Source organism: Nerophis lumbriciformis, linkage group LG11, assembly GCF_033978685.3.
Source record: "Nerophis lumbriciformis linkage group LG11, RoL_Nlum_v2.1, whole genome shotgun sequence".
NCBI lineage: Eukaryota > Metazoa > Chordata > Actinopteri > Syngnathiformes > Syngnathidae > Nerophis > Nerophis lumbriciformis.
Window position 1 is genome coordinate 19,358,507 of NC_084558.2, and position 27,674 is coordinate 19,386,180.

At 38.6% G+C, this 27,674-nt stretch overlaps 1 protein-coding gene across 2 annotated transcripts in view; it reads right to left on the bottom strand.

Moving 5' to 3' along the window:
- Positions 1–19,167, bottom strand: part of jmjd1cb (jumonji domain containing 1Cb) — a 212,389-nt gene extending 193,222 nt beyond the window's left edge. For both annotated transcript variants that reach the window (XM_061967130.1, XM_061967129.1), the window contains exon 1: positions 18,767–19,167. In XM_061967130.1, coding sequence (XP_061823114.1) covers positions 18,767–18,925 — 159 coding nt within the window. In that variant the 5' untranslated portion in view covers positions 18,926–19,167. The remainder of the gene's footprint in view (positions 1–18,766) is intronic.
- Between the last annotated feature and the right edge of the window lie 8,507 nt (positions 19,168–27,674).

The window sequence follows — 27,674 nt, forward strand, 5'->3', positions numbered from 1 at the left end:
TTTATTAATATCTCGATATTTTTAGGCCATCTCACGATACACGATATATATCTCGATATTTTGCCTTAGCCTTGAATGAACACTTGATGCATATAATCACGGCAGTATGATGATTCTATGTGTCTACATTAAAACATTATTGTTCATACTGCATTAATATATGCTAATTTTAAACGTTCATGCAGAGAGGGAAACCACAACTAAGTCAATTTACCAAAACTGTATTTATTAAACAGTTATTAAGCAGTGGCACAAACATTCATGTCATTTCAAAACAGAAAGTGCAAGATTATCAGAGACATTTTAAACAGGCTATTAGTGCACTTTTGTGCATGATGTCACTAAGATGACATATCAAAACAACACTAAATTAAAGTGCACTTTTTGTACAGAACGCCACTACAATAGTTTAAAACAAATAAAGTGCACTTTTGTGCATGATGTCACACAAGATATTTCAATAACTGTCAAATAAAAATGAGCTGCATAATAGGAAATCAAATAGTGTATGTCCTTCGCTATGTGGTAGGTTACTGCGGACGTTATCTCCTTCTGGTGTTGACTATTTTTTTCATGCGGTGTTGATGTGGAAATGGTTGCTTGGGCATTTTGTGGGTGTGGCACCGAACGGAGATGTTGACATGCAGAGTTTCAACCACTCTTCATTCTCTAGCGGGTGACTTTTCAAATGATGCTACAAATTAGCGTTTTTGCCGCATACTTGACATATTACGGTTGTCTGTTCGACATCTTGCCGCTTGAAGCCAAACCACCGCCAGACGATGGACCCTGTGCTGTTTTTCTTGGGAATTAATTATTTCTTCATTTGTTACCAGATTCGCACCTTCTTTCTCTCGTATTACCACTCGCACCGCACTGCTAGCATCACAGCTAACGTTACCATACCGCTACCCCTCTGCTCCTCGAGGGCGCGTGACGTTGCACGCTCGACAGTATGTGACGTATGTAAGAAGGTGCGCTTGTTTTACGTCTCAGTGAGAAGGAGACACAAGAAAGAGTGAGAAGAGCCTGAAGTGTAATGCCCGCAGCTAAAAGCAACTGCCTGAGAACGTATACTCGAATATCACGAAATAGTCATTTTCTATATCGCACAGAGACAAACCGCGATATATCGAGTATATTCAATATATCGCCCAGCCCTAATTGACAGCAATGCTCGTAACCATAAATGTAGATTCAAACCCTAAGGTTTGTGGCTTTACCAACTATGTTTACAGTAATATTACTACGGTTGTTTTGGCACTTTTGAAAAGTTTAAAGTAAGAAGACAATGTTGTCAAAACCATTCCTGTTCTCACAATATCATCAACCTGCGGCCGCAAATAAGTTTTGAGTGTGCTGGTGGGTGTCCCTGTTTTTACCGACTGGAGAGCCCCCTTCTTAACATCTGCCCATAGTTTCAAAATAAGACCTTCACTCTGTACCAAATGTGTAGGACTAATGTAGAAAAAACTAAGAAAGCGATCGAAAGAACGTTCATCCAAGTAAGGAGTTGGTTAAGTTTAGGGCAAAGACGACGGGAAAGGCCATAGTTATAAAAAGACAAAGTTATCTCTTATGTACCATGATGCCATCAGTGTGTGAATGTGTGTGTGGGTGTGTGAACGGGTGCATGTAATGTACTATGTAAAGCGCTTTTGGTATCATGCCAGGTATAGTAAAGCACTATATACATACAGAAAGACCATTGAGTGGTGTGTTTTTATTTTGAAGGCCAGAATGCGACTACAGTATATGGCTGCGAGAAACCGGGTGTGTTGCATGGAAATGACGTTAAACAAATCAAAGTGCAGTGGAGAACAAGCCTTGCTTTATGAACCCACATACATGCAATATATGACAAAAGAAGAAATAAACATTTGCCTGATTATTGACGTAAAAGTGCCAATATGGAAGGAGAAATTATATAACCAGGTAAGCCTTGCAAAACTATACGCTATTGGTTGATAAAACGCTATCCAGAAACGGCCATTGGGCATTCTTGTGTCATGACAGTAACATCCAGGCTGCAGCTGGACCCTTCTCCATTCTCATGAACCAAAATAACAATACGCTTGCCGGGCTCATAGTTGGCTATTCTATTTTTAAAACAAACACTACATGTCTGTGCTGTGTAAACAAATGACTAAAATGACAAAACAGTTATTGGTAACAGCAACGTATGTTAAGTATGCAGACGTCATTGAGTAAAGAGCAACAAAATGTCTGAAAAGATTATATTATCAGTGGGGACAAGAGACAGGTGAGTCAAATGTGGATCAAGATGGCAGGTTATGGATTTGGATTCACCAATATTATGAGATTGTTCAGCAGCAGATATAAGTGTAGAGGATGAGGAAATGGGTAAATGCGAGGTAAAAGAGCAAGATGAGGCAGATGCTGTATTCCGTATAGATGTCAGTTGCTGGTGGTTATTTTCAAATTTTGCGCAAAAATGGGCATAAAAGTGTTTTACTGGGAGTTAGAATACGTGTAGGAAGAAAGACAATCCGCTGTAGTGTTTTGTTTCCTCTTTAAGCAAAATAGGGCTTTGCTACTCCCCTCAGGTGAACTGATTAGGCTGGTGTAAAAGTTTAGCTATAGCAGTGCTTCTCAATTATCTTCTCATGACTTTCTACGACCCCCTCTGAATTAAATTACTATTGAGGATTTGATTGGCAACACTAAATCAAAGTGTTGCCAAAAGTTTCGTTGTACTTGTGCAATGACAATAAAGACCTATCTATCTATCTATCCATCTATCTAAATTGACCCTAGTGTATGAATGTGAGTGTGAATGTAGTCTGTCTATCTGTGTTGGCCCTGCTATGAGGTGGCGACTTGTCCAGGGTGTACCCCGCCTACTGCCCGAATGCAGCTGAGATAGGCTCCAGCGACCCCCTGTGACCCCGAAAGGGACAAACAGTAGAAATTGGATGGATGGATGGATTTGATATTTATTTATTTATCTGTACAACGCATTGTGGGAGTAACATTCTTTAAAAAATGCAGCTGACAACGATTCTTTTCATTCCTGTCACAAACTTCTTCATCTCCCCGTGTGTTCTTGTGTACTTAAAACTACTACTGGGTAGAACAGGGACCCTGTTGATTAACTCAAGCATTTATGTCGCCTAGCTACAGGCTTGTGTATTGTTCTAACATAATTACTAGGGCATAGAAACAAATGATAAAAATCTTCCCTGCCCCTGGATATCCCCCTGACTCTTCAGGGGGGTTCCGACCCACTATTTGAGAAACATGGAGCTATAGTTGTTACATTGTCCGGCAAGTGTCAAAACATGTCTGTAAATACTGCCTTTCTATACACTTTAAAGGGGAATTGCAATATTTTTGGAATGTTGTTTATCATTCACAATCAATATGATAGACATGACGATGGATGGATTTTCTTTTTTTAATGCATTCTAAATATTAAATAAACGTAAATAAAAGTCCGCTTACAGCATAGCCAATGTGAGCTCCTCTATTTTGCCCATAAAATCCGCAAAATAACCATTAAAAAAATGCCAAATCAAATCACTAAATGTAAATGGAGTATTCTCAATTAACATTCCATGACTTAAATATTGACCAAGTATTAGTAATATTGTTAATATAAGCGCTAACACAGACAAACTATTTATAGCGGCAATGTGATCACGTCCGTGTGTGCCTGTGTTTACATCCACAATTGGTCTGCTGTTTCCTCGATTCCTTGCGCCCTGTAAGTTTATTCTTGATCATAAATCATGCATGTCACCTGGACAGAAGACGTCTGAGTAGGTATTCCGACAAGTTAGTACACTTTGGCAGCCATTTAGGACCCGAAACTGGCGAAGACGACACGAAAAGACGCTTGGTCCTACCACAGCTGCAAAAAGAAACTGTACAGGCCAGTCAGAGGGTACTACACTTGTACACAAGATTTAGGATTTGACATTTGGAGTAGATAGGGAAATCAATAACTATGTTTACCTGCACACATCAGTCAAATTCCTGTTCATATGTGGTTTACAATACTCCGTTAAGTTCAAGTTTTGGGAGTTTCTCAACAAGGAGGAGAATAGTGCATGCTAAGAGCTAACTGTTACTGGTCAAAGTCGGCTGGTCAAATGGAATGCCTAGCTTTCTGCAGAACTTACAGCGTGTGGTCAGTAACGTTTTAATGTGTATGAATGATATATGCTTTGGCTTTTATGGTTATGAAGCCCCTCCGAGGCATAGGACAAAAGAAATCGCTGAATGCTCCTGTTGCGTCAACAATTTGTTTGATACTAGACTAGTCTTGTATAAACAGTGAGTTAAAAACTGTATATTTTGATGGCTTGACTATTTCGAAACAAACTTTGCAAACAGATACCAGTACCGTAATTATTTTTAATGCATTCATTGGTTACAAGTCAGTGATGTTGTCTAAATTAAATACGGGAATTCCATTCTTACTTACCCTAAACAAAGTTTGATGAAGCAGACTATTGTTTTTCTCACACACAAATATATTTGCATATTAAATATTTGTAGCAACTTCTAGTAGGGCAGATACTTTTGATCTGTCTGCTGTCGTAATTGTTTTTGACTACTTATCACTGACTAACTAAATACAGACATATTTGCCTATTTTAATAAAATTTTGAATACAAAAACAGTTTTGGTGTTAATATCAACTTGTTTGATATGTTTCTATCCAACAGGAATTTGCTAGGGTATCATGTCACACATTAAAACTAAAACTAGTAAGCTTTACAATTGATTGTATTCACATACTTATTTCAGCTTCTGTGGCATGGTTTTGTCACCTTGTTGGTGTAAACATGCCCCCTCACTCCAGATTTGTCTTCTTCTCTTGTGAATTTAATGATGTTTAATGCTGAACCACGGCGCATGTGTCACAATCCCATTCTAATGATAAATCAAATTAAGTGTATAAATTGTAGATATATGCCAGAGGTTTCTGGTTTCCGATTGAATGGTCTAAGTGCGTTTGTCCCATCTTAAAGTCAAACATGATCTGATCATGGTGTTTCAATTGGTTTTAACCAATATAATAGTTATTAATATTTAGATCCAGCATTAGCCAGCTAACGTAAGCTTTGAGACTTAAGTCTATTCTGAATGCTGTATTTTCCTAACTCCATTGTTGGTTACGTTTTAGATTTAGAGAAAATCATGATTCTATCATGCAAAATTCACCACAGCAGTGTGAATAGAATAGAAAGTGTGTATAGCATAGTACACCAACAGCTGTTCCGTAGTACGGCCCAAAGTATTCCCAGGGTTATCCTGTGAACCTATAGGAGACTTTATGGCTGCCTTATGTAGTGCTGTGATGTGTTGGAGCTTTAGTGCTCTGTGTGCGTGCATGTGTGAGAGCGAGATGGGGGAGGGTACATCCAGCAAAGAAAGCAGGCAGGCAATTCTTCAGATTACATTATGTTTCCTTAGGCACCAGAAAACAAACCACAAACACCCAGGACAGCATTTAAGTTGATACACTAAAGCTTGGTTTATGCTGATTTGCAGTCAGCACGCAGTGCCTTCAGACGCTGTCATAAACTTTTTAAAATTTGCAACCAAGACGCGAGTGTCAGTGTTCTCCGAGGAGTCAAATCAGTTCACAACCATGACACATGACACTGATTATTTCACTTATTAGCTCTCTAGTGAACAATGAACGGTGACTAAAGAGAGACAGAGAGCGTTGTTAGAGCTAGCCTGGAACTAATCAACGTTACAAAAGTCACTTTTACTGCAAATTGTGATGCAAAATCAGAGAAGGTATTCGCAGAAGGTAAGGTTTACTTCCTCTCAACGAGTTGTATACACAATAAAAAGTATGTACAAATAGCAAACCAATCACATGCCTAACAGTCCGCATCACTTCAATACAAGGCTTGATTTTTTCAAAGTAGAAGCATTAACCAAAATAACATCTTATAACCGTTGTGGGCGTACAGTAACGGTCATATGGCAATAATGCAGCTTAGTGAAATTGCTTTTGCAACTTTTTCTTTTACTTTAATAAATGATCAAGGTCTATAGTATGGGTTTTATACAACACTTCATACAGGAATACATAAACAAGGTTTTGTCATTTGCTAAATGAATTTTTTTACAGTGCACCACAAGGTAATGTGTGGTAATAAACTCATTTGGTAATATTAAAATATTATTTTGCATCTTTATTTCATACTTTAATTCAGCTCATCTTCCATTGTGTACAATAAAGCTATGGTTGTACTATGTTTAACATACTTGACTGTTGCACGATTAGAATAGCCTATGTAACTTGAGTTGTCTGACAAGCACAGTCCTGCACTGACTCTAAAACTTGTTCCAGCTACATTTTTACCCTACTCTGCACAGTTTTAAAACTCCAAACTCAAATTACAGGATTATTCTGCCTTCATTTACTTGACTTGACTTAATTAATTTAATTACCATTCACATGTATTTTCATGCTACAAACTACTACTAAGAAAGAGAGCTGAGCAGCAGGGCTGCAAGATTCTAGGGAAAAGGGTGAATCGATTTTGTAGGTTTAACTCTTTACAAATACATGAACAGTCCACAATTTTATAGTAAGTTTGTTATAACAGAGATAATGTAGAAAATATTAATATCAACTACAAATCAACATATAAATAATGGTTATGAATTCATTTGTGTTTAAGTTCAATAAGAATTTGAACTCCAATCAAATGGCGACTTAGTATTTGATAGCAAGCACAGAGGTCGGCTGTTTCCTGTAGTAGTTGACCAGGATTGCACATATCAAAGTAGAGAAGTAAATGGAAGTCCCCCGAGAGGAGGAAGTCACAATAGCTATCCCACTACACTGCTTAGTAATCACTGTTGAGTTCATAGGAGAAGATCCTTTCACATGTTCAAGAAGACCAGCTATCCTTGATTAAAGTCGCAACAATCGAATGGTTTAGACCAAGGCTATTTAAAATGGCAGCCTAGGGGCAAAATCCGGCCCTGGAATGACATCAGACCGGCAATTCAAAGTTTAATTAAAAACTTGGAAGAGACTTTAACATTTTTGCAGAAAACACCTAAAACTACTAGAGCGTTCCTGTTGTGTATAGAGGAACTTGGACCAGTGTAAATACAGTGGCAAATCCTTGACATAGACACGTTCTCTTCGCAGTAGACACTTGTATTTTCCTCAAATTTGGAACTCTTACAAAATAAATGGACCAAAAACTAAATTAAAAAATAATAGTGAAAGGAGAAATCTGGACCCCCGGTCTTTAACTTTGTGAAAATGTGGCCCCTAAAACAATTAAGTTAAATAGCTCTGCCTTAGGCCCTGTCTACATTAAGCCGGATAACTCCTTAAACAAATAATTATTTAGCCTAAACCCCGTGTCAGCCATACTAACCCATCGTTTAAGGTTCCCCTCTTTGGATTATTTTTACACGGGTAAGTGCGCAGTGTATTTCTTGAATCTCCAGGCTCTTAGCTCTCTGTTTACTCATCGATCGTTTATAACCGGAGTTTGGAGAGGAAATGACGTCAGAAAGAACGCGCCCCACACATGAAGTGACATCAGAAAGAACGTGCCACAGCCAGTTTCATAACAACCGGTTTCCACTCTGAGGTAACCACTAGAAAGATGGAGGCGAGTCATCCAGACATGTCCGTGTTTCTCCTTCTTCTACATGCACAGGTACTTTTGGAAATCACACATGAATACCTTAAGAGAAGGAAACGCACGATTGCAGCTATTTCGGATACAACATATCTCAGACGGCAACATAGCAATGTTGAGCAACGGTTTTGGATAAGGCCTGGAAGAACGGCAGCCTTGTGGGATATGTTTTTCAATGAGTGTGTTGTGCCAGAGGAACGGCAAGAGAACTTTCGAATGTCCAGGTCATCTGTGATTCTACTTAGCGAAAAACGTTGTCCATTTGTTGAAGGGGAGACAACGAGAATGCGGGATCCCGTGGCTGTGATAAAAAAGGTAGCATGTGCTTTGTATTACCTGGCCGACGAGGGAAGACTACGGAAAACAGCAAATGCATTTGGACTGGCAAAGCAGACTGTATCAGTTATTGTCCGCGATGTATGTCGAATGATTACTTAACGTCTAGTTTTGTACTCCATAACTACTGTGAAGCCATGAAGTGGTTGCGGCCGTCAAGTACGACCGCCAATTTCAGCCTCCAAGCACAGGCAGGATTGCATAAATGGACAATGAAGGTGAAGGTAAAAGAGTGATGGGTGTTCTGACCAGATATTTAGATCCCTAGAATGATTGTTTTAAAATGTTCTTTATCACATTGTTTACTTTCACACGTCCATTAAAGATATGATTCAAGTATGACGGCTCAGGTGTGATTCACTACAACAGGGCTAGTCTAACAGCTGATGGTGAGGCAAGCAAGGTTTACTGTTAAAAGAAATGTGGCAATAGGCTACATTGAAATACTTCACATACCAAACTGCCGGGTAAGGATACACTTCCAGGTCAGAGGTGACTATGACGTAATATATATGCGCGTCTGCCATTTTCCGCGCATGCGTACTAGGTCGCGTTGCGCCGGCGGACGGAGGGGCGAGGGGGTCTTCAACGATGGCATTGTGTGGGTGTGTGTGTGTGTGTGTGGACAGGGATAAGGTCAGGTGGGTTATATCCTGTATAACCTTAGCCGGTTTAGTGTAGAAGCGGCCTTAGACGAAGCATGTGATCGATGCAAGTTTTCTCTGTAAATAAGAATTAAAGAATGTAACAGCAGACATCAAGGCATTGTTGACAATACAGAAACTCACTCTACAAATGTTTTTTAAAAAGGATATTCAAATATTACGTGTCTAATAATGGTTATATTCTAGTACAATGTGGTTATGCAACACACTAAAGACATGATTTACTTGCACACTCTGCTAGTTGATTGCTAGTAGCAAATTCATTTCAGGCAATTGACAGAGAGACTGCAATACTATATTAAACCAATACAAACAGAGACATAAAGTACAACAAAATTGGCAAAATCTCCTATCAAAAATGGTCAGATACTTGTAATCAATGCAAATGTCCCCTGTCCTTGTAAAACCAAATTACAAGTTTTCCTCACATACATCAACATCCTTTACTCTATTACAGTTTCTGCAGACTTGTATGTTAATGTTTTTGACAAAAAGTTTTGGACAATTATTTGCCACTCTGCCACGTGTTCTTCAAACAAAGCTGCATTCACATACAGGCTCATACGCGTTGTAGAAATGTTTCTACTCTGCTCCACTGCACCCTGCATGGAATTTGTAAGTGGAAGGTTCTCTTCTAATCCTGTGCAGGCATTTTTTGCTGATTAGCCATTGAGATGAACCTTGGTCCATGGCCGTAAAAGCCAATTTGCAGCATAGCTACTGTACACACGCAAACATACAAAGAGGACTGTTATGGAAAAACAAAAGATGCTACAGGCAACGACCCAGACAATACCCTCTTTTCATTCACTGTGAAACTAGAGGATTATGACAGTTGGTAGTTAGTGGAGTATGTGAGTTTGAGAGAACCTTTAACGGTGGAATTATTCTAAAGTTGATGTGTATATTTATATAGCTTCCCCTGTTGTTTGAATAATGCAGCACCCAAGCTTGCTTTTGCTGAAGCCCCTGTTTGTTTATTCACAAAATTAGTAGGAAGGTCATTCAAGTCCTGTCATAAAAGGTTGGGTTGTAAGTGATGGTAAAGATTATGTGATAAAACTATCATATATTGCTTATGTTAGAACTCAACACAGTAAATGACATGAAGATTGTACCACTGTGTAAAATGGTTTACAACATACAACATTATTTCCAGCAAACACTATATAAACAAAAGTACAGAGCTCACTCCACATCAATGGAAAGAATCCCATCTTTTCATGCTGGGGTAATGGCTACAACACTCTTGGAAAGTATTTCTACAATATTTTGCATCACAGGGAATTTTGTTCATCTGCTTGTGAGGTCAAACATCCCTGATGTTGAACAGGGTCCAACTTGCGAGTTCTGTTCTACTTCATCCCATTATCAGGTGCGCTGCCTCCTTTCCACTACACAGCACTCTACTTGGTAGAAATTCCCAAATTGAACATCAATTCTTGTGTTGCTGTGCCTGAGCTCTGGACACTGCAGTATCATACCAGCTTTGTGGTTTTGCTGCAGCAGTCCGCGTTTTGTAGCCTTCAGCCTTTTACTGAGTTACCCCAGAAGGTCAAGTTAATTTAATTTTCTATATAGCACCACAACACAACATAATTCATTGTAGGATTCATTTTAATAGATTAGCAGAGCTGCCAACATTTGGTGATTTCAACCTGTTCATTTCAATAAAGAGATTGTCCATTAACTACATCCTCATTATCCTTTCAATGCCCCTATATCAACACAAAAACATCACAATCTGGGAGTTAATGCGTCTAATCGTAGAATTCAATAAGTTAGCATCTCTGCAACAGGTTTATACTTGGTGCTTTTATTAAACAGATTATAAACCTTATTTTCATACCGGCACTCGCGGAAGTCACTTCATGTCTTAATATACTATGATTATAAATGACACTAATTTATTTTAATGCAGCCATATTCTTGTCACAACCAGCCTATCTGACCAGAGACCCTTGACAAAAGCCTGACAGCTTGGCTTGACACACTTCTTCTAATCTAATCTCCAATCCCCCTGCACTGTATTCACTAAGCTAGTTAAACCCATTGCTAATGAGACTGTGCCCCATTGTATAGAATCAAACCAGAACACTATTCATTGTCTAAATCACATCACACAGAGAAACCAATTCTACAAGGGAATTAAGGAAGCTTGGAGTGCATTTGTTGGACGATACAAACAAGTGGTGAACAACTACTATATTGCACAAATGAAGGAACGTGGCAGACTGGCATACCAAAGCCTCGACCGACAACTCTTGAAGCATATAGCAGCAATCAAACTGTTAAAATTAAATCATACTTAGTCAAGAACCACCACATTAGGTAAATGAGAAAAAAATGAGCATTTAAACATACATCAGTGCTTTAAAAGTAACAAGCAAAGCTTTGACACAAAAAACGTAAGTACTAAGTCAACACAGACCTAAGCCTTGGTCTAAAAATGCATACCATGTGAAACAACCTAGGACCTTAAACACTAAGATGGTAAAATTTCATCCTGAGACAAGCCTAGTGAACAAACAGTAATAGGATCCCACACAAGCGTAACAAATTACAGCCTCATCTATTGATATTTTACACTGTGAAACTGTATATCATTTGAACATACTGTACAAAATGGATGTTCCATGTCATATTACAATTTCTGCCAAATAAACAATCTGGATCAAATGTGGGTTAAACGTGATTTGACATTACAACTTTGGACAATGCAAATGTATACAACATTGTTACCTTTTTTATAGTGTGAGATTATCCAACTCCTGCTTGTACTATTAAAGTGGGAAGCTAAACAATCAGTGACAATAAATTTACAGAGCATTTCTATCAACCGCCAAAACGCTTTTCAGTTTTAGGCCACACCTTCCTGATTCGCTTCAGAAACAACCAGTGGCCATGTATTTACAGAGCATCTGCACTGACCACCAAAACACATACCGGTACTTCAGTTACAGGCCACACCTACCAGTTGGGAAATTAAGTGTGTGAACTCAATGTTGAGAGCAAATGACTGTCTATAAAAATGTCTAATAAGATTGTGATATGTTTTTAGTAAAATACTGGTCCTGAGAAAAATTACATGATTTTTGCTGCCAATAACAACCAATTTTTCAACAATTAATGTTTTAAATAGTCGACTGATCAAAACAAACCATTCCCAAAAATCGGTTTGCTGTTTAGTTATGTCCATTTGTAATTTGAATACAACTCATGGGCCAAAAGATAAAATGTCACCTGTGCCATGACAAATGTAATGTAATAATACCACAATGTTATCTAAGTAAATGACTGGCTGTATCAATAAAAAACAAAATAATACAATAGGCCTCTACAATTTCAAGTGCAAAATGACTTTGAACGAATATTTATTCAACAGTTAAAAATGTTTTTAACATACATTCACTAACTTGTCATGGTCAACGTCTTTGTTTTTAAGAACACAGTTTAAAAAATGGTGTGCATCATGAATAACAGAAGGTTGTAGGCTTCACTACTCACTTGCCACTGCCATTTTTCATATCAAAACAGAGGATGCGGGTTCGAAGGGGGAAAAAGAAAACTGAAAATTAACCAGCGGGTGTGCACTACATACAGATTGGTGTGGAGGTGGATTACAATGAGACGTTTGAAACGTGAGACCTCTAACAGCACGCAAACATATACCGGTAGTCTGTTTTTTGAGTTTCAAAAACTCCAGCTTCAGCGTTTGTACAAGTGAAACTACGATTTTTGGGTTGGCTCATAAGAAATATGCGACATTATCTTATTTAACAACAGAACAAGAAGTTATTTATGTACAAGTGTTGTTTCATTTCATACAGCAGGAGACCCTTGCATGTACGTCTTAGAACACGCATGGGTAAATTAAAAACAATCTTCATGTCTACGCTCCATGTAAGTGTGCTGATTTGAAAGATAATGTAAACGTCATTCTACATGTAATATATCACTGTATTGATAAACAAAGGTGTTATAATGCCACCAAGTCAGCTGGGGCTGTTTTTCCAGGCAAAATATGCTTGACAAGCGGTGAATGTCTTTCCATGTGGACAGACATTGTTTTGAAAATACATATATTCAGTGGCCCTAATTTAGCTATCAGCTTTAAAATTCAGCTTGAGATATTTTAGGCATTTGCTAGCTAACAAAACAAAGAGGACTACAGTACTTCATTCAGAAATATCTATTTATGAACTATGCAGCGCATTAGGCTGCTACACAAATAACTATTACTAAACTTGTGTGCATTCCAAAGCAAGGACAGGTGACACTTAAAAAAACACAAAGTATCAACTTTTTTTATGTCAACAAAGGACAGTCAAAATAACAACAATAAAAAACTAAGAAAGACCATCACTATATAGTTTCCTCAAATAGAAAAGAGCATTTTGTGATGATGTGTTTAGAAAGATAAACACAGGTACATAGACAACGTTTAGCTGTCGGGCTTTGGCTGAAATTATATTTAAAAAATCAGTTTCTACGTTTTTAGCTAGCTAGGCAACAAGCTAACTCCTGTCCCGTACAACATGCCTATGTTTTAAATACTTACGCATGAAAATTAAGCAAGTTTTTGTTGTTTTTAGGGTGAAAATGTTCCTATTGTATCAATATTTTTGCTCGAGGTGCTACAGTGGCCACAGCCATTTTTGTCTCCCTGTTGCCTGCCTGTCACTGGTCCCGCTGACTTGCACGTTTCCATCGGGAAAAACACAAGCGACTAAAACAAATTTGTCTGTGACAAATTTTATTATCGATTTTTGACGAAAACATAGACTTATCATTGCACCTCAAGTGGGAACATAAGACAACGTTAAAACAAAGCGCTGACTAAATCAAATTAGACTAACTCGTCTGATCGCAGCAGGACTACATAAAATGAAAAGTTATCAGTAGAAAGTAGGGTTGTCCCGATACCAATATTTTGGTACCGGTACCAAAATGCATTTTGATACTTTTCAAAATAAAGGGTACCACAAAAAATGTCATTATTGGTTATATTTTAACAGAACATCTAATGATACAATAAACATACGATTCTTATTGCAATTATAGAACAATTTTGGCATTAAATAACATAGTGAACATATTAGACAACTTATCTTTTATTAGTAAGTAAGCAAACAGGTTACAAAGGCTCCTAATTTGGCTGCTAACATATGCAATAACATATTGTGTCATTTCTGATTGTATTATTTTGTCAAAATAACGAGGGGAAAAGATATGGCTCTTGGTATCATTACAATCGATATTTGTATAGATCTACCCATGTGTTTACATTCAGGAGCGCTCGCTTGATGTTAATGGTTAGCTATTGTATCCTCCTACGGTGCGTAGGGAAGCATGTTTAGCTAATACTCTTCCTGGAGGTATGATATTTACAAGAAACAAAGATAATTTAAAGTTAAAGTACCCATGATTGTCACACACACACACTAGTTGTGTCACCATAGCGGCAAGGAATATGATTCAGAAGTAGCTAAAAGACTGTGTGGACGGACATTAGCTAGCTATGTTTTAAAGCACTGTTTGCAGAGCGGCGCTTCAATGTTTATAGCTCCACCTGTATCGTTATATTTAAAGCCAAAATATATCCATTCTCCATTTTTAGTCGGCCTGGTCAGTAAGGAGTGCAAATGTGTGGAACTCAGTACCTGAGGATGTTAAACTGGTCACAACATACAAGGCCTTCACAAAAAAAATTTAAATGTGGCTTATCAACGCCTACAGCTGCCAGCACTAAAAAATTAGCCGGTTTTGATGCTATGTAAAATGTTATGTTTTGATGTTGTATTTTATTTTTTATCATATCGCATATGTATTGTGAGCTTGTTTTTTTTTTTTTTTTGTAATTTTACTGCTTTTTTACATCATGGCCAGAGAACTACAGAAGAAAACAAGCCTTCTGGCTAATTCTGGCTTTTATAACCATGTGTAGTCATGTGTTTTTATGAAATTGCATTGTCCCCTTTGAAATAAACTAATCTTAATCTTAAACTTTCTTAACAATGTTTCTGCTTCGAGTGATCTGTGTGTGTGTTGATGTTGACTCGCGACAAGCACCTCGGCGCACCACAAAAAAGAACCGGTATTTTTCAATGGCATTCATTATCACCGAGGTACTTTATTAGCAAACCATACAACCCTAATCGATAGTGACAGCATAAGTATTGTATTATGATGTCTAGATTTCAATTAAATCATTCTAAGGGGAACACTTCCCCATCATTAAAAAAAATATATGCGTGAAATGTAAAAATATGAAAACAAACTCAAACATGTTAAAAAACATAACCTTCTTGACCTCTAAATTGCATTAATCATGTAAAAAAGGCACACATGACTACTCGTATGTGCACAGGCAGGCATCATACAAAAGAGTCTGTTACCAATCGTAGGTATCGACCAATATACTGTTGTTTGAATACTTTACATTAGTTTTGGGTGATTATAAAAATATGGGTATCAATCCAATACAAAGTAGTTACAAGGGCATACATTGGTCATAATTAAAGTCCTCCTGTGTTTATAAACAATAAAAAAGACAAGATTTTTGTGTTAATAAAAAATATAAATATAATCAGTGTAGTATCGACTAGATATGGCACTTGATATCATTACAATCGATATTTGTATAGATCCTAATGGTTAGCTATTGTATCCTCCTATGATGTGAAGGAAGCATGTTTAGCTAATACTCGTCCAGCAAGGATGATATTTGTAAGAACCAAAGTTAATTTGTCGCCATAGTGGCAAAGAATATGATTTCGAAGTAGTTAAGACTGTGTGGACGGACATTAGCCGCTACTGTCTAGCTACTAGCTGGCTATGTTTTAAAGCACTGATTGCAGAGCGGCGCTTCAACGTTTATAGCTCCACCTTTATCGTTATTTTTAAAGCCAAAATATATCCATTCTCCATTCTCCATTTTCAGTTGGCCTAGCCAGTAAGGAGTGCAAATGTGTGGAACTCAGTACCTGAGGACGTTAAAGGGGAACATTATCACAATTTCAGAAGGGTTAAAACCTTTAAAAATCAGTTCCCAGTGGCTTATTTTATTTTTCGAAGTTTTTTTCAAAATTTTACCCATCACGCAATATCCCTAAAAAAAGCTTCAAAGTGCCTGATTTTAACCATCGTTATATACACCCGTCCATTTTCCTGTGACGTCACACAGTGATGCCAATACAAACAAACAGCAAGGTATAGCGACATTAGCTCGGATTCAGACTCGGATTTCAGCGGCTTAACACTGTCTGATAAGATAATTACCAACAACTATGAACTAGGTTTACAGCATATGAAATACATTTGGCAACAACATGCACTTTGAGAGTGCAGACAGCCCATTTCAGGCGCGCTAAGAACATATATTTTTCCACGATTTCAACACTCAGGTTAACCATACCTAAATAGACACAAAATACTGCATTACACAAGACTACCCGAATGTACTCGAATGATTGAAAAAAATAAATGTTTTTAAGCTAAATTATTGGTAAACACAGTTTATGTATAATAATTTACGTAAAACCGCGAGTAATGAATAACGTTTTCATCAATTAATATATTCTGTAGACATACCCTCATCTGCTCTCTTTTCCTGAAAGCTGATATGTCCAGTTTTGGAGTTGATGTCAGCAGGCCAGGGAAGCTAGGGTTGATATTCTTCTCTTGATCATCTTCAGTGGCATAAGGGACGGTGTGAGCCAAGACATCCAGGGGGTTTAGCTTGCTCGTCTGCGGGAACAAACATTGCTTGCCTTGCTATATTGTCCCTGAATAGCTCACACACTCCGGCAGATTCAATGGGGGTCTGTCGGCAGATTTCTTTGACTTTATCGTTGGAAATGCATCTGCTTTGAGTATCGCAGGATATCCACACATTCTTGCCATCTCTGTCGTAGCATAGCTTTCGTCGGTAAAGTGTGCGGAACAAACGACTGACCATTTTGTCGGCTTTCCCCACACCCTCGTATTTTGAACAAATTTCATCCAATTTCTTGCCACTTTCGCATCTTTGGGCCACTGGTGCAACTTGAATCCGTCCCTGTTCGTGTTGTTACACCCTCTGACAACACACCGACGAAAGAGAGAAAATGGCGGATTGCTTCCCAATGTGACGTCACAACGTGACGTCATCGCTCCGAGAGCGAATAATAGAAAGGCGTTTAATTCGCCAAAATTCACCCATTTAGAGTTCGGAAATCGGTTAAAAAAATATATGGTCTTTTTTCTGCAACATCAAGGTATATATTGACGCTTACATAAGTCTGGTGATAATGTTCTCCTTTAAACTGGTCACAACATACAAGGCCTTCACACAAAAAATTTAAATGTGGCTTATCAATGCTGACAGCTGCCCGCACTAAAAAAATGTGCCTGTTTTGATGCTATGTAAAATGTTATGTTGTGATGTTGTATTTTATTTTTTATTATATCGTTAATGTATTATGTGCTTGTTTTCTTTTTCTCTCTTTTTCTTTTCCTTTGAAATTGATTATACTGCCTTTTTTACATCATGGCCAGGAGACTACAGATGAAAACTACTCTTCTGGCTAATTCTGTCTTATATAACCATGTGTAGTCATGTGTTTTTATGAAAATGCATTGTCCCCTTTGAAACAAACTAATCTTAATCTTTCTTAACAATGTTTCTGCTTGAAGTGATCTGTGCGTGTGTTGATGTTGACTCGCGACAAGCACCTCGGCGCACCACAAAAAAGAACCGTTATTTTTCAATGGTATTCATTATCACCGCAGTACTTTATTAGCAAACCTTACAACACTAGTGGAAAGTGACAGTGTAAATATTATATTATGATGTCTAGATTTAAGAGGAACACCTCGCAATCATTTCAAAAATATATGCATGAAATGTAAAAATATGAAAACAAACTCAAACATTTTAAAAAACACAACCTTCTTGACCTCTAAATTGCATTCATTGTTTAAAAAAAGCAAACAAGACTACTCGTATGTGCACAGGCAGGCATCATACAAAAGAGTCTGTTACCAATTGTAGGTATATACCCATATCACTGCATCTAGAAAAAGATGGACTCTGAACAAAAGAAACCAGAGAACAGGCGTGTACAGTGAGACACAACCGTGCATTCGCCAGCCAAGGCTTGCCAGGGCAAATATTTCATTGTTTGCTGGTTTTGGCATGTTAACACAATATGAAAATACCTCCTGTTAGAAAAAGACAATAAAACTGACACATAGCCAAGAACTCCTCCACAGAGGACTTGCATGTTCCAAAACGCCAAATTGATGGAGTAACGTGGTGTCACGAAAGAGGTCTTAAAATTGAAGACAAATTTAAGCCAACAACAAACTGTCCATTGTTCAGCCTGCAGCAAGACAGTTTGATGTTTTTATGAGTCCAAGCATTCCTGCGTCCCTGTCCAAGTCGCAAGGGGGGGTTTTGTCCGCCAAAATAACATTTGCAGACGAGCGGGGGGTTGCAGTCTGACATTACGCTCAAATAACGTGACATCTGCAACATTTAGGTGTCCTCCGCCCCATTAAAAAAGAAAAGTTGTTGCAAGGGCTAAATGGAGAAAGCCAACACAACCCCTGTCAGCTGATTTGCATAACACAGCAGATTAAAGCATTCAGCTGCTCACTCGTCAAATTCCTTCACATGTTTGGCAAATGCAGCTGCTATTTGACCAAGATATGTTCCAACAAGTGTTTTATTGCACTTTCCTTGGAGTTTAATACTGAACAACACCAGTTAACAGTGCTTACATGTTGACATACATCACAGTATGTACTTTTTGATGCAGCACTAAAATGCGCATTGTAATGTCGCTGTCTAGACCAAGGTAGGTTTGTTTTTAATAACCCCCTCCTGGCAGCTTGCCTAACCCCCATTGACTTGTTTTTTGAAGTCATCCGATATGCAAACTTCCACGCCACACAAGGCGATTATAAATATTGCAGTGACTCAAAGTGTTACAGGCACTTGACCGAGAGAGAAGTGAAAACAGCCACAAACTAGCAACATTAGAGCAGGTTCCCCCCCTCCAAAAAAAATGTGCTTTGCGTGTAACAAACCAGCAGGGAGGACAAAGTCAGCTTTTTCCCTACCGTCAGGTCGAGGCTGTCGCTATCCCTGTGGTTGACAGCTCGTATGACACCGGACCTCCACGGCCACCGAGTGATGTCGCCGATTTCAGGCGGCTCGTCCCCGCCGACACAGAGGAACCTCTTCCCGACCAGCTCCGGCCGAGCCTCGAATGCCATCATGGCCCTTTGCTGGTCAAAAAAAAACCTCCCTCGGAAAGGAAAAAAAAAAAAAGTTCCCAACTACGACGCCCTCACCGTTTTGTCATTTACGGCATTGAAACGGATCTTTAGGACTCCATCTGTAGAAATACAATTTTAAAAAATGAGCGTAGTTCGTTGCTAAAACGGGCGAAGGGCCCGGGGGATTTAAATGTGTAGCAGTCTCCACCCGCTCCAGCGTCAGTCTCTTTTCTCCTGGCTCAACCGCATCACAGCTACAATTCATGCTAGTGTTTATCCGCTGGATCCTAAGGCATTCACAAACCGCAACACGACCGTGTCCCTCCGCACAGTCGGCGCTAGTTCTTTCCAAAACTACGGCGCATTGGTGTGAGAAGCAACTTTTACGGAGGTTAATTCGTCTCTTTATTACGATAGATTTTTTTTGACACTGAGTCTATGTAACTGAAATGTTTTGCGTTTGAATTTTGTAAACAAATTACATCAAATTATGTGAATGTTGTCTGTCTATCTGTGTTGACCCTGTGATGAGATGGCGACTTGTCCAGGGTGTACACCACCTTCCGCCCGAATGCAGCTGGGATAGGCGCCAGCACCCCCCGCAACCCCGTAAGGGACAAGCGGTAGGAAATGGATGGATGGATGCTGGCAATTTCCATGAATAAATAGGTGACATGTGAGCAAAATGTGCGTTTAAAAATTAAGTTCATTAAAATAGTGTTTTACAATTCAGTGTAAAAATCTCTGTTTAAAAATTCAGTGAGAAAAAAAATCAGTGAATAAAAATTCAGTGCAGAAACTTGAGACCTATTTCCGGTCATTTAGGACTGAAGCAATCGATCCTGTCTCCGAACCAGCCAATGAGGTGCTTCAGTCTTAATGTACTGGATGTGGGTCCTGAGTTTTGAACCAATTAATTATTCTGCACTGAATGATTTTAAACTGAATTTTGTATACACTGATTTTTTTTTTTGCCCTGAATTTTTCTGCACCATTTTTTCCACATAATTTGTATTCACTGATTGTTTACACTTAATTTTAAAACACTGTATTTTGACAAACTGACATTCTAAACATTTTGCTCGCAACTTGTTATTCACTGAAATTGCCAGCATATTTTGATGTAAAAAAAAAAAGTTCAGTTCACAAAATTCAGTTACATAAATTTAGTGTTCAAAAAATGTAAGTGATTAATTTGATTACCGATCAATGATTTATATTCTGTTGCTGTGATTCATCATTTAATGTTTGTAACTAATTAAAACAATTCTAAAATCCAGACCGCATGGAATGCCCGGAACCTTATACAGGTAAAAGCCAGTAAATTAGAATATTTTGAAAAACTTGATTTATTTCAGTAATTGCATTCAAAAGGTGTAACTTGTACATTATATTTATTCATTGCACACAGACTGATGCATTCAAATGTTTATTTCATTTAATTTTGATGATTTGAAGTGGCAACAAATGAACATCCAAAATTCCGTGTGTCACAAAATTAGAATATTACTTAAGGCTAATACAAAAAAGGGATTTTTAGAAATGTTGGCCAACTGAAAAGTATGAAAATGAAAAATATGAGCATGTACAATACTCAATACTTGGTTGGAGCTCCTTTTGCCTCAATTACTGCGTTAATGCGGCGTGGCATGGAGTCGATGAGTTTCTGGCACTGCTCAGGTGTTATGAGAGCCCAGGTTGCTCTGATAGTGGCCTTCAACTCTTCTGCGTTTTTGGGTCTGGCATTCTGCATCTTCCTTTTCACAATACCCCACAGATTTTCTATGGGGCTAAGGTCAGGGGAGTTGGCGGGCCAATTTAGAACAGAAATATCATGGTCCGTAAACCAGGCACGGGTAGATTTTGCGCTGTGTGCAGGCGCCAAGTCCTGTTGGAACTTGAAATCTCCATCTCCATATAGAGCAGGTCAGCAGCAGGAAGCATGAAGTGCTCTAAAACTTGCTGGTAGACGGCTGCGTTGACCCTGGATCTCAGGAAACAGAGTGGACCGACACCAGCAGATGACATGGCACCCCAAACCATCACTGATGGTGGAAACTTTACACTAGACTTCAGGCAACGTGGATCCTGTGCCTCTCCTGTCTTCTTCCAGACTCTGGGACCTCAATTTCCAAAGGAAATGCAAAATTTGCATGGTTGGGTGATGGTTTGGGGTGCCATGTCATCTGCTGGTGTCGGTCCACTCTGTTTCCTGAGATCCAGGGTCAACGCAGCCGTTTACCAGCAAGTTTTAGAGCACTTCATGCTTCCTGCTGCTGACCTGCTCTATGGAGATGGAGATTTCAAGTTCCAACAGGACTTGGCGTCTGCACACAGCGCAAAATCTACCCGTGCCTGGTTTACGGACCATGGTATTTCTGTTCTAAATTGGCCCGCCAACTCCCCTGACCTTAGCCCCATAGAAAATCTGTGGGGTATTGTGAAAAGGAAGATGCAGAATGCCAGACCCAAAAACGCAGAAGAGTTGAAGGCCACTATCAGAGCAACCTGGGCTCTCATAACACCTGAGCAGTGCCAGAAACTCATCGACTCCATGCCACGCCGCATTAACGCAGTAATTGAGGCAAAAGGAGCTCCAACCAAGTATTGAGTATTGTACATGCTCATATTTTTCATTTTCATACTTTTCAGTTGGCCAACATTTCTAAAAATCCCTTTTTTGTATTAGCCTTAAGTAATATTCTAATTTTGTGACACACGGAATTTTGGATGTTCATTTGTTGCCACTTCAAATCATCAAAATTAAATGAAATAAACACTTGAATGCATCAGTCTGTGTGCAATGAATAAATATAATCTACAAGTTACACCTTTTGAATGCAATTACTGAAATAAATCAAGTTTTTCAAAATATTCTAATTTACTGGCTTTTACCTGTATATGTGGACATATGCAATAAAGCAGGGCCGGCCCGTGGCATAGGCCGTATAGGCAAATGCTAAGGGCGCCATCCATCAGGGGGCGCCACGCCAGTGCCACAAATGTTGGAGAAAAAGAAAAAAAAAAGAAAAAGTTGGTACTATTATTTGTAAATACAAAAAATAATCCCACGTTAATTAAAATGCAAAGTAAAGCCTATTTAATAGAAATATTATTTGTTACAACATTACGGCCCCCCCCCCTCCCCTTCGCACAATGCGCCCCCTCCCTTCCCGTATCATGACTCTTTTTGGACGTCACCACATCAAAAAATCAACACAAGATGTCAAAACGGCCAAAACTGTCAGGTGCCCAGGGAAGAAAAAAGGGAAAAGAAGAGGAGGAGAAACGAGAAAAGACAGAGGTAGCAGGTAGGTAACGTTAGCCTACATGAAATTATTTGTCTGTCACAGAATGTGATAGTAGCTGGCTTTTTAGCATTAAGCTAATGTTACATGATTCGGCAATTGCTAATCAATAAATAGCTAGTTCTGTTTTAACGTCGGGTTAATATTGTGGAGGGGGCTAAATTGTTATGGAAAATAATAATGTAACGTTAGGTAATTACAGTACTCCCACCTTACATTCCTCAGGGACATTTGTATTAGATCTTTTAAGCAGGTGTTTTTTGTTTACATTGTTATTACCTTCTGGTAAGCTAATGTTTGCCCTGCAGGTAAAAGTCACTTTTCCACCCCTTTATATATTAGGTATAGTTGTAAGTAAAAAAAAAAAAGGTCAAAGACAAAGCTATTCGGTTTCTTGTGAGTATATACACTTCACTGCCGATGTGGGGGGGCGCCACCTAAAATCTTGCCTAGGGCGCCAGATTGGTTAGGGCCGGGCCTGCAATAAAGCATACATGAGATTGATCAGCTGGCGGAAAACTACGTCGTTTTTATTTTAATAAATGCACACACGATAAAGGTGCATTTTCAATGTTGATGGAGTGCATTTATTAGTAAATCAGAATGAAGGTTATGGCAAGCAGAACAAATGTTATTTCAACTATTTTCCCTAAAATACAAAAGGTGGCTACAAAGTGTGTTTTTTACTTGTTTAATCAAACAGACTAATTGATGGATTACTCAATTACTAAAATAATCAATAGCTGCAACTCTGAAGTCGATATAGTGCAAAAAAATTTAACTAAATTACAAAATGTTAATGTTTGAAGTTGGGGGTCGAAATGGCACAGTAACTTAATAATATGGCACATTTTACCCATCAATAACAACAGACTCCCAATACAGTGATTAGGTGTAAGAATTTATATATTGGAACAAAAATACATATTCGATACGACGGAATTAGAAGACAAAAAAAACTTGTATAGACTCACGCAGTTGAAAACATTTAGTACACTAAAGATGCTAGAATCAATCCAATGGAGGTCGACGTATGCTAAGCTAACCTCTTAGCTTTATAATATAAGTAGCAACGCAAATTAGTTTAATATCTAACAATATACCTCCCTAATAATAAAATCATCTTATTTTTAGAATGACCCAAAGGCAAGGCCATACTTAAAAATCCCCTGCTCTAAAAAGTGTTTTACATCTTGTTGAATATACAGTACCTAACACAATTTAGCAGTTCATTAACACCGAAGTGCAACTCTGAAATACAAGTCAAAGTGAAAATCTATGTAACACTTTGGACATTAAGTTCATGTGTTAGGTTGCAAGGTCGACAATTATGTTTAGCAGATGATTTTGAACATGAATGTGAGAGAATGAAAACTCTATACCAAACATACCAACATACATTATGTATAATGTATCATATCAGATCGTTATGGACTTGTGTATGACATGATACACTGCTGTCATATTAGTAGTTAAAAGCCAAAGACTCTCTTGAGTAGATTTTCTGCTTCATTGTGATCCATTGTCCCAGACGAGCTCTGTGACCAGAGACGCTCCACTGGGAATCTCCGTAGCACTGCTGCACACTGCAGCAACCTCCTTCATGAATAACAAGTAGCTATGAATCCATCACACACACACACACACACACACACACACACACACACACACACACACACACACACACACACACACACACACACACACACACACACACACACACGCTCTCAGTGTACACAAAGCACACATGGACATCTGCAAACACAGGATGCAAAGTACAGTACCAGCTCAGATCTAATTATCTACCGATACACACAAAGCTGCACTGATATTCACAGAAGGAGTTTTTTTCTTAGTCAAATGAATGATACTGCAATGAATGTTTATTCATTTATTTTCTTGTCTATGATTGAGTCAAATGTGTATTTTATTTGAGAGTACCTAACGAATCAGTATACATAATCTTTAATACTGCACTTTGAAACAGGGCCTTAGGATCAACGAATGCAATACTCTACATAGAAAATATAGCCTAATTCATTATTTTATTTTAAAAGGTTAAGATCAACAGTAGGGTGAGAAAGTCAGATATCCCAAATCCTCATGTTTCTTGTTTGTGAGGAATGTAATTATCTTACAAGTTATAAGCCACATCACAAATGGAAGGCTGTGTAAACATTGAACCTTTTATAACTGCTTGACTGAATTCAAATTCGACAAAACACTAGCTATTGTTATGAGCAAGTACATCATTCATAGCACTTTAAGTATGTATGTCCTGGTTTGACCATCTACAATATGAGTGGGTCAGCCTTTACAGTGGTGATGGGCACAATAATCAATTATTTGACTAACTAACTGTCACGAGGGGTGCGCATGGTGATGCGGGGATTTGTTCTCCCAAGATGCAAGGGACGAATCCGGACAGGACTTGCAGGTAATAACTTGATTTAATAATAAAATAACACAAAACTGGTACAAAACAGAAAACAAACCGACAGAAAGAGGTGCCGAACGCACTGGAAGCTAAGGCTAACACTTAGCACAAACTATGGAACTTAGCTGAGTCTAGGAAACAAGAACGAATTTACGTGGCAGTCGCGTGATGCAAAAACAAAGAAAGCAGAACGAGTGATGAACAAAGGTGGGCTTAAATAGCGTCTGTGATTACAACAGGTGCGCGTCAGAAACACAAGCGGCAGGTGGAATTAATAAGTAACTATGGTAACCAACTCAAAGGTGCACAGACAGGAACAAAATGAGTCCAAGACTAACAGAAAACCCAAACAGAAATATGATCCGGGCAGCGGATCATAACACTAACAATGATTTCTGTTACGTTCCGGTGTAGCAGAGCTTGGAACGTGTTACGTTTGTGTTAGTCTGGACCCCAGAATGCACACACAACAGGCGAAGTGCAGGTAAAAAAGTATTTGATAACAAAATATAGTGCAGCAAGGAAGTGCACAAAAAAAACTAAATAGCCACAGCAAGAGTAGGGAAAGCTATGCTGCATGGCGCTTCAATGCACACAAAGCAAAGTAATGATCCAGCCCCATCCTACTGACAAGGCTGGTTGAAGAGGCTTCCGGATTGGCGGCTACCATGGACAGGTGTGTACTGATTGCCAAACAGAGACAGGCGAGGGAGCCAGCCCTCAAACCATCAGAGTGGTGGAGGCAAACAGGAATTAGAACTGAAAATAAGAGCGCTGGAAAGGAAACAATGCACAGTAATGTAATTAAAGAAGTGTGGAATGTATTAATTATGCGCAGTCGCTGGCTGTAGAGCCACTGTTGATGCAGTCTTTACAAATTTGCTGATGAAATGAGTTTTATGGAAATAGTCCATGACATTTTGAGCAGGGAACCAAAAGTGGACCGCAGTGGGTTTCAGCGCACTCATCAATTATTACATCAGAATATTTAATATACATCCAATGTCTGACTTGTTTTGAAAGGAAAACGGTATGTTTTTGGAGTTTTGTCCATTATCCGCAGGCACACACTTATATTTCCCTTTTCGGTGCATTCTAAATAGTGAAAAACTGCTAGTAAGAGGCGGCTAACAATTCAGGTAATGAGGATTCGACCCTGGAATTCTCAAGTTGCTGGTACAGCCGCTCTACCAACCGAGCCACGCCGCCCCAGTCAGAGCAGCCATCTTTGAATGGTAAATGGATTCTACATGCATCAACGTACTTAAAGCGCTTTGATACTATTACCACATTCTCTTACTGATGACGCAGCATCAGGAACACCTGGGTGTTCAGTATCTTGCTCTGGGATACTTCGACATGGTCACAGGGGGACTGATGGTTGAACCCGCAACCATCAGGTTAAATAAAAACAGTTCCAGTTCAAATTCAAGACAAGGAACTTAGAAATTCTGACTTCCCAGTACAAATGGAACGCACCTTAACGAGAACTGCACTTTAAAAAAAATGTTGCCTATTGTTCACAAACATTATGAAAGACATGACGATGGATAGTTTTTTTTTTTGCATTATAAATAATAAATAAACATAAATAAACATCAGCTTACAAAGGAGCCAATGGGAGCTCCACTGTTCCGCCCAAAAAATCTGATAAATAGCCATTCAAAAAGCTCCAGTATTACTCCATTTACTTTTCATGACTTGAATATTAACCAAGTATTAGGGATATTGTTATTATAAACGCTAACGCAGACAAACTATTTATAGTGATGCCGTGTTAACTTCCGTGTGTCCCTATGTTTACATCATCGAGTGGTCTGCTGTTTCCTCACTTCCTTGTTCCCTGTAAGTTTATTATTGATCATAAATCATGCATCTCACCCGGACAGAAGACGTCTGAGTAGGTATTCCGACAAGTTTGGACACTTTGACAGCCATTGAGAACTGGCGAGGACGACAGAAAAAAACGCTTCAGGGGTGCCGCGAAGAGGAATGGGCCAAACTGCCCAAAGATAGGTATGCCAAGCTTGTGGCATCGTATTCAAAAAGGCTTGAGGCTGTAATTGCTGCCAAAGGTGCATCAACAAAGTATTAAGCAAAGGCTGTGGATACTCATGTATATGTGATTGTTTTTATTTTTTTATTTTTAATAAATTAGCAAAATTAAACAAAAACTCACATTGTCATGATAGGGTATTGTGTGTATACTTTTGAGAACAAAAATGAATGTATTCCATTTTGGAAAAGGCTGTAACATGACTAAATATGGGAAAAGTGAAGCACTGTGAATACTTTCCGGATGCACTGTAGACCTCTCAAACTCCCTTGTACAACATTGTCACAACTCTTGCTTATGAAGGTCCAAACGGTCATACAATGCACACAAATCTAATATGCACTGAACAAGTATAAGCTATAAATTCTAAATGTGTTCCCTTTTTTCAAGAGCTAAATTCAAAGATCTAAGACCTAATATTGTATTGTAATCTGTCAGTGAGCATTCTTCCTTTGCCGAGATAATCCATACACCTCACAGGTGTGGCAGATCAAGATGCTGATTACACAGCATCATTATTGTACAGATGTGCCTTTGGCTGGCCACAATAAAAGGCTATTGTAAATTACAATATCAATTATGAACTGTGAAAACACTGAACATCAAGAGTAGGTGAGCGCTTCTCCTGCATGGTTTACTTCACAAATGACCTCCTCAACATGTTTTGTAGTCAAAAACAAAACCCAAAACGTAGCAGAAAACAAAAAAACAAATATACAAAAACATAGGGAAATACAAAAACAGAACAATGTCAGATAGCGTATCAATTTTATGCAAAACTTTGTCTGTCCCTCTCTGTCTCACCTTGCACGCCTCTGTAAACAAACCCCCACTCTGCTTTCTATCAAAGCCTTGTCTTCCTCGAGCTGCTAAGACATACAATAGTCCCTATGGTTACCGTAGTGACCTGTATGTCACTGGACAGCATTCAGTCTCTAGCTTCAGAAA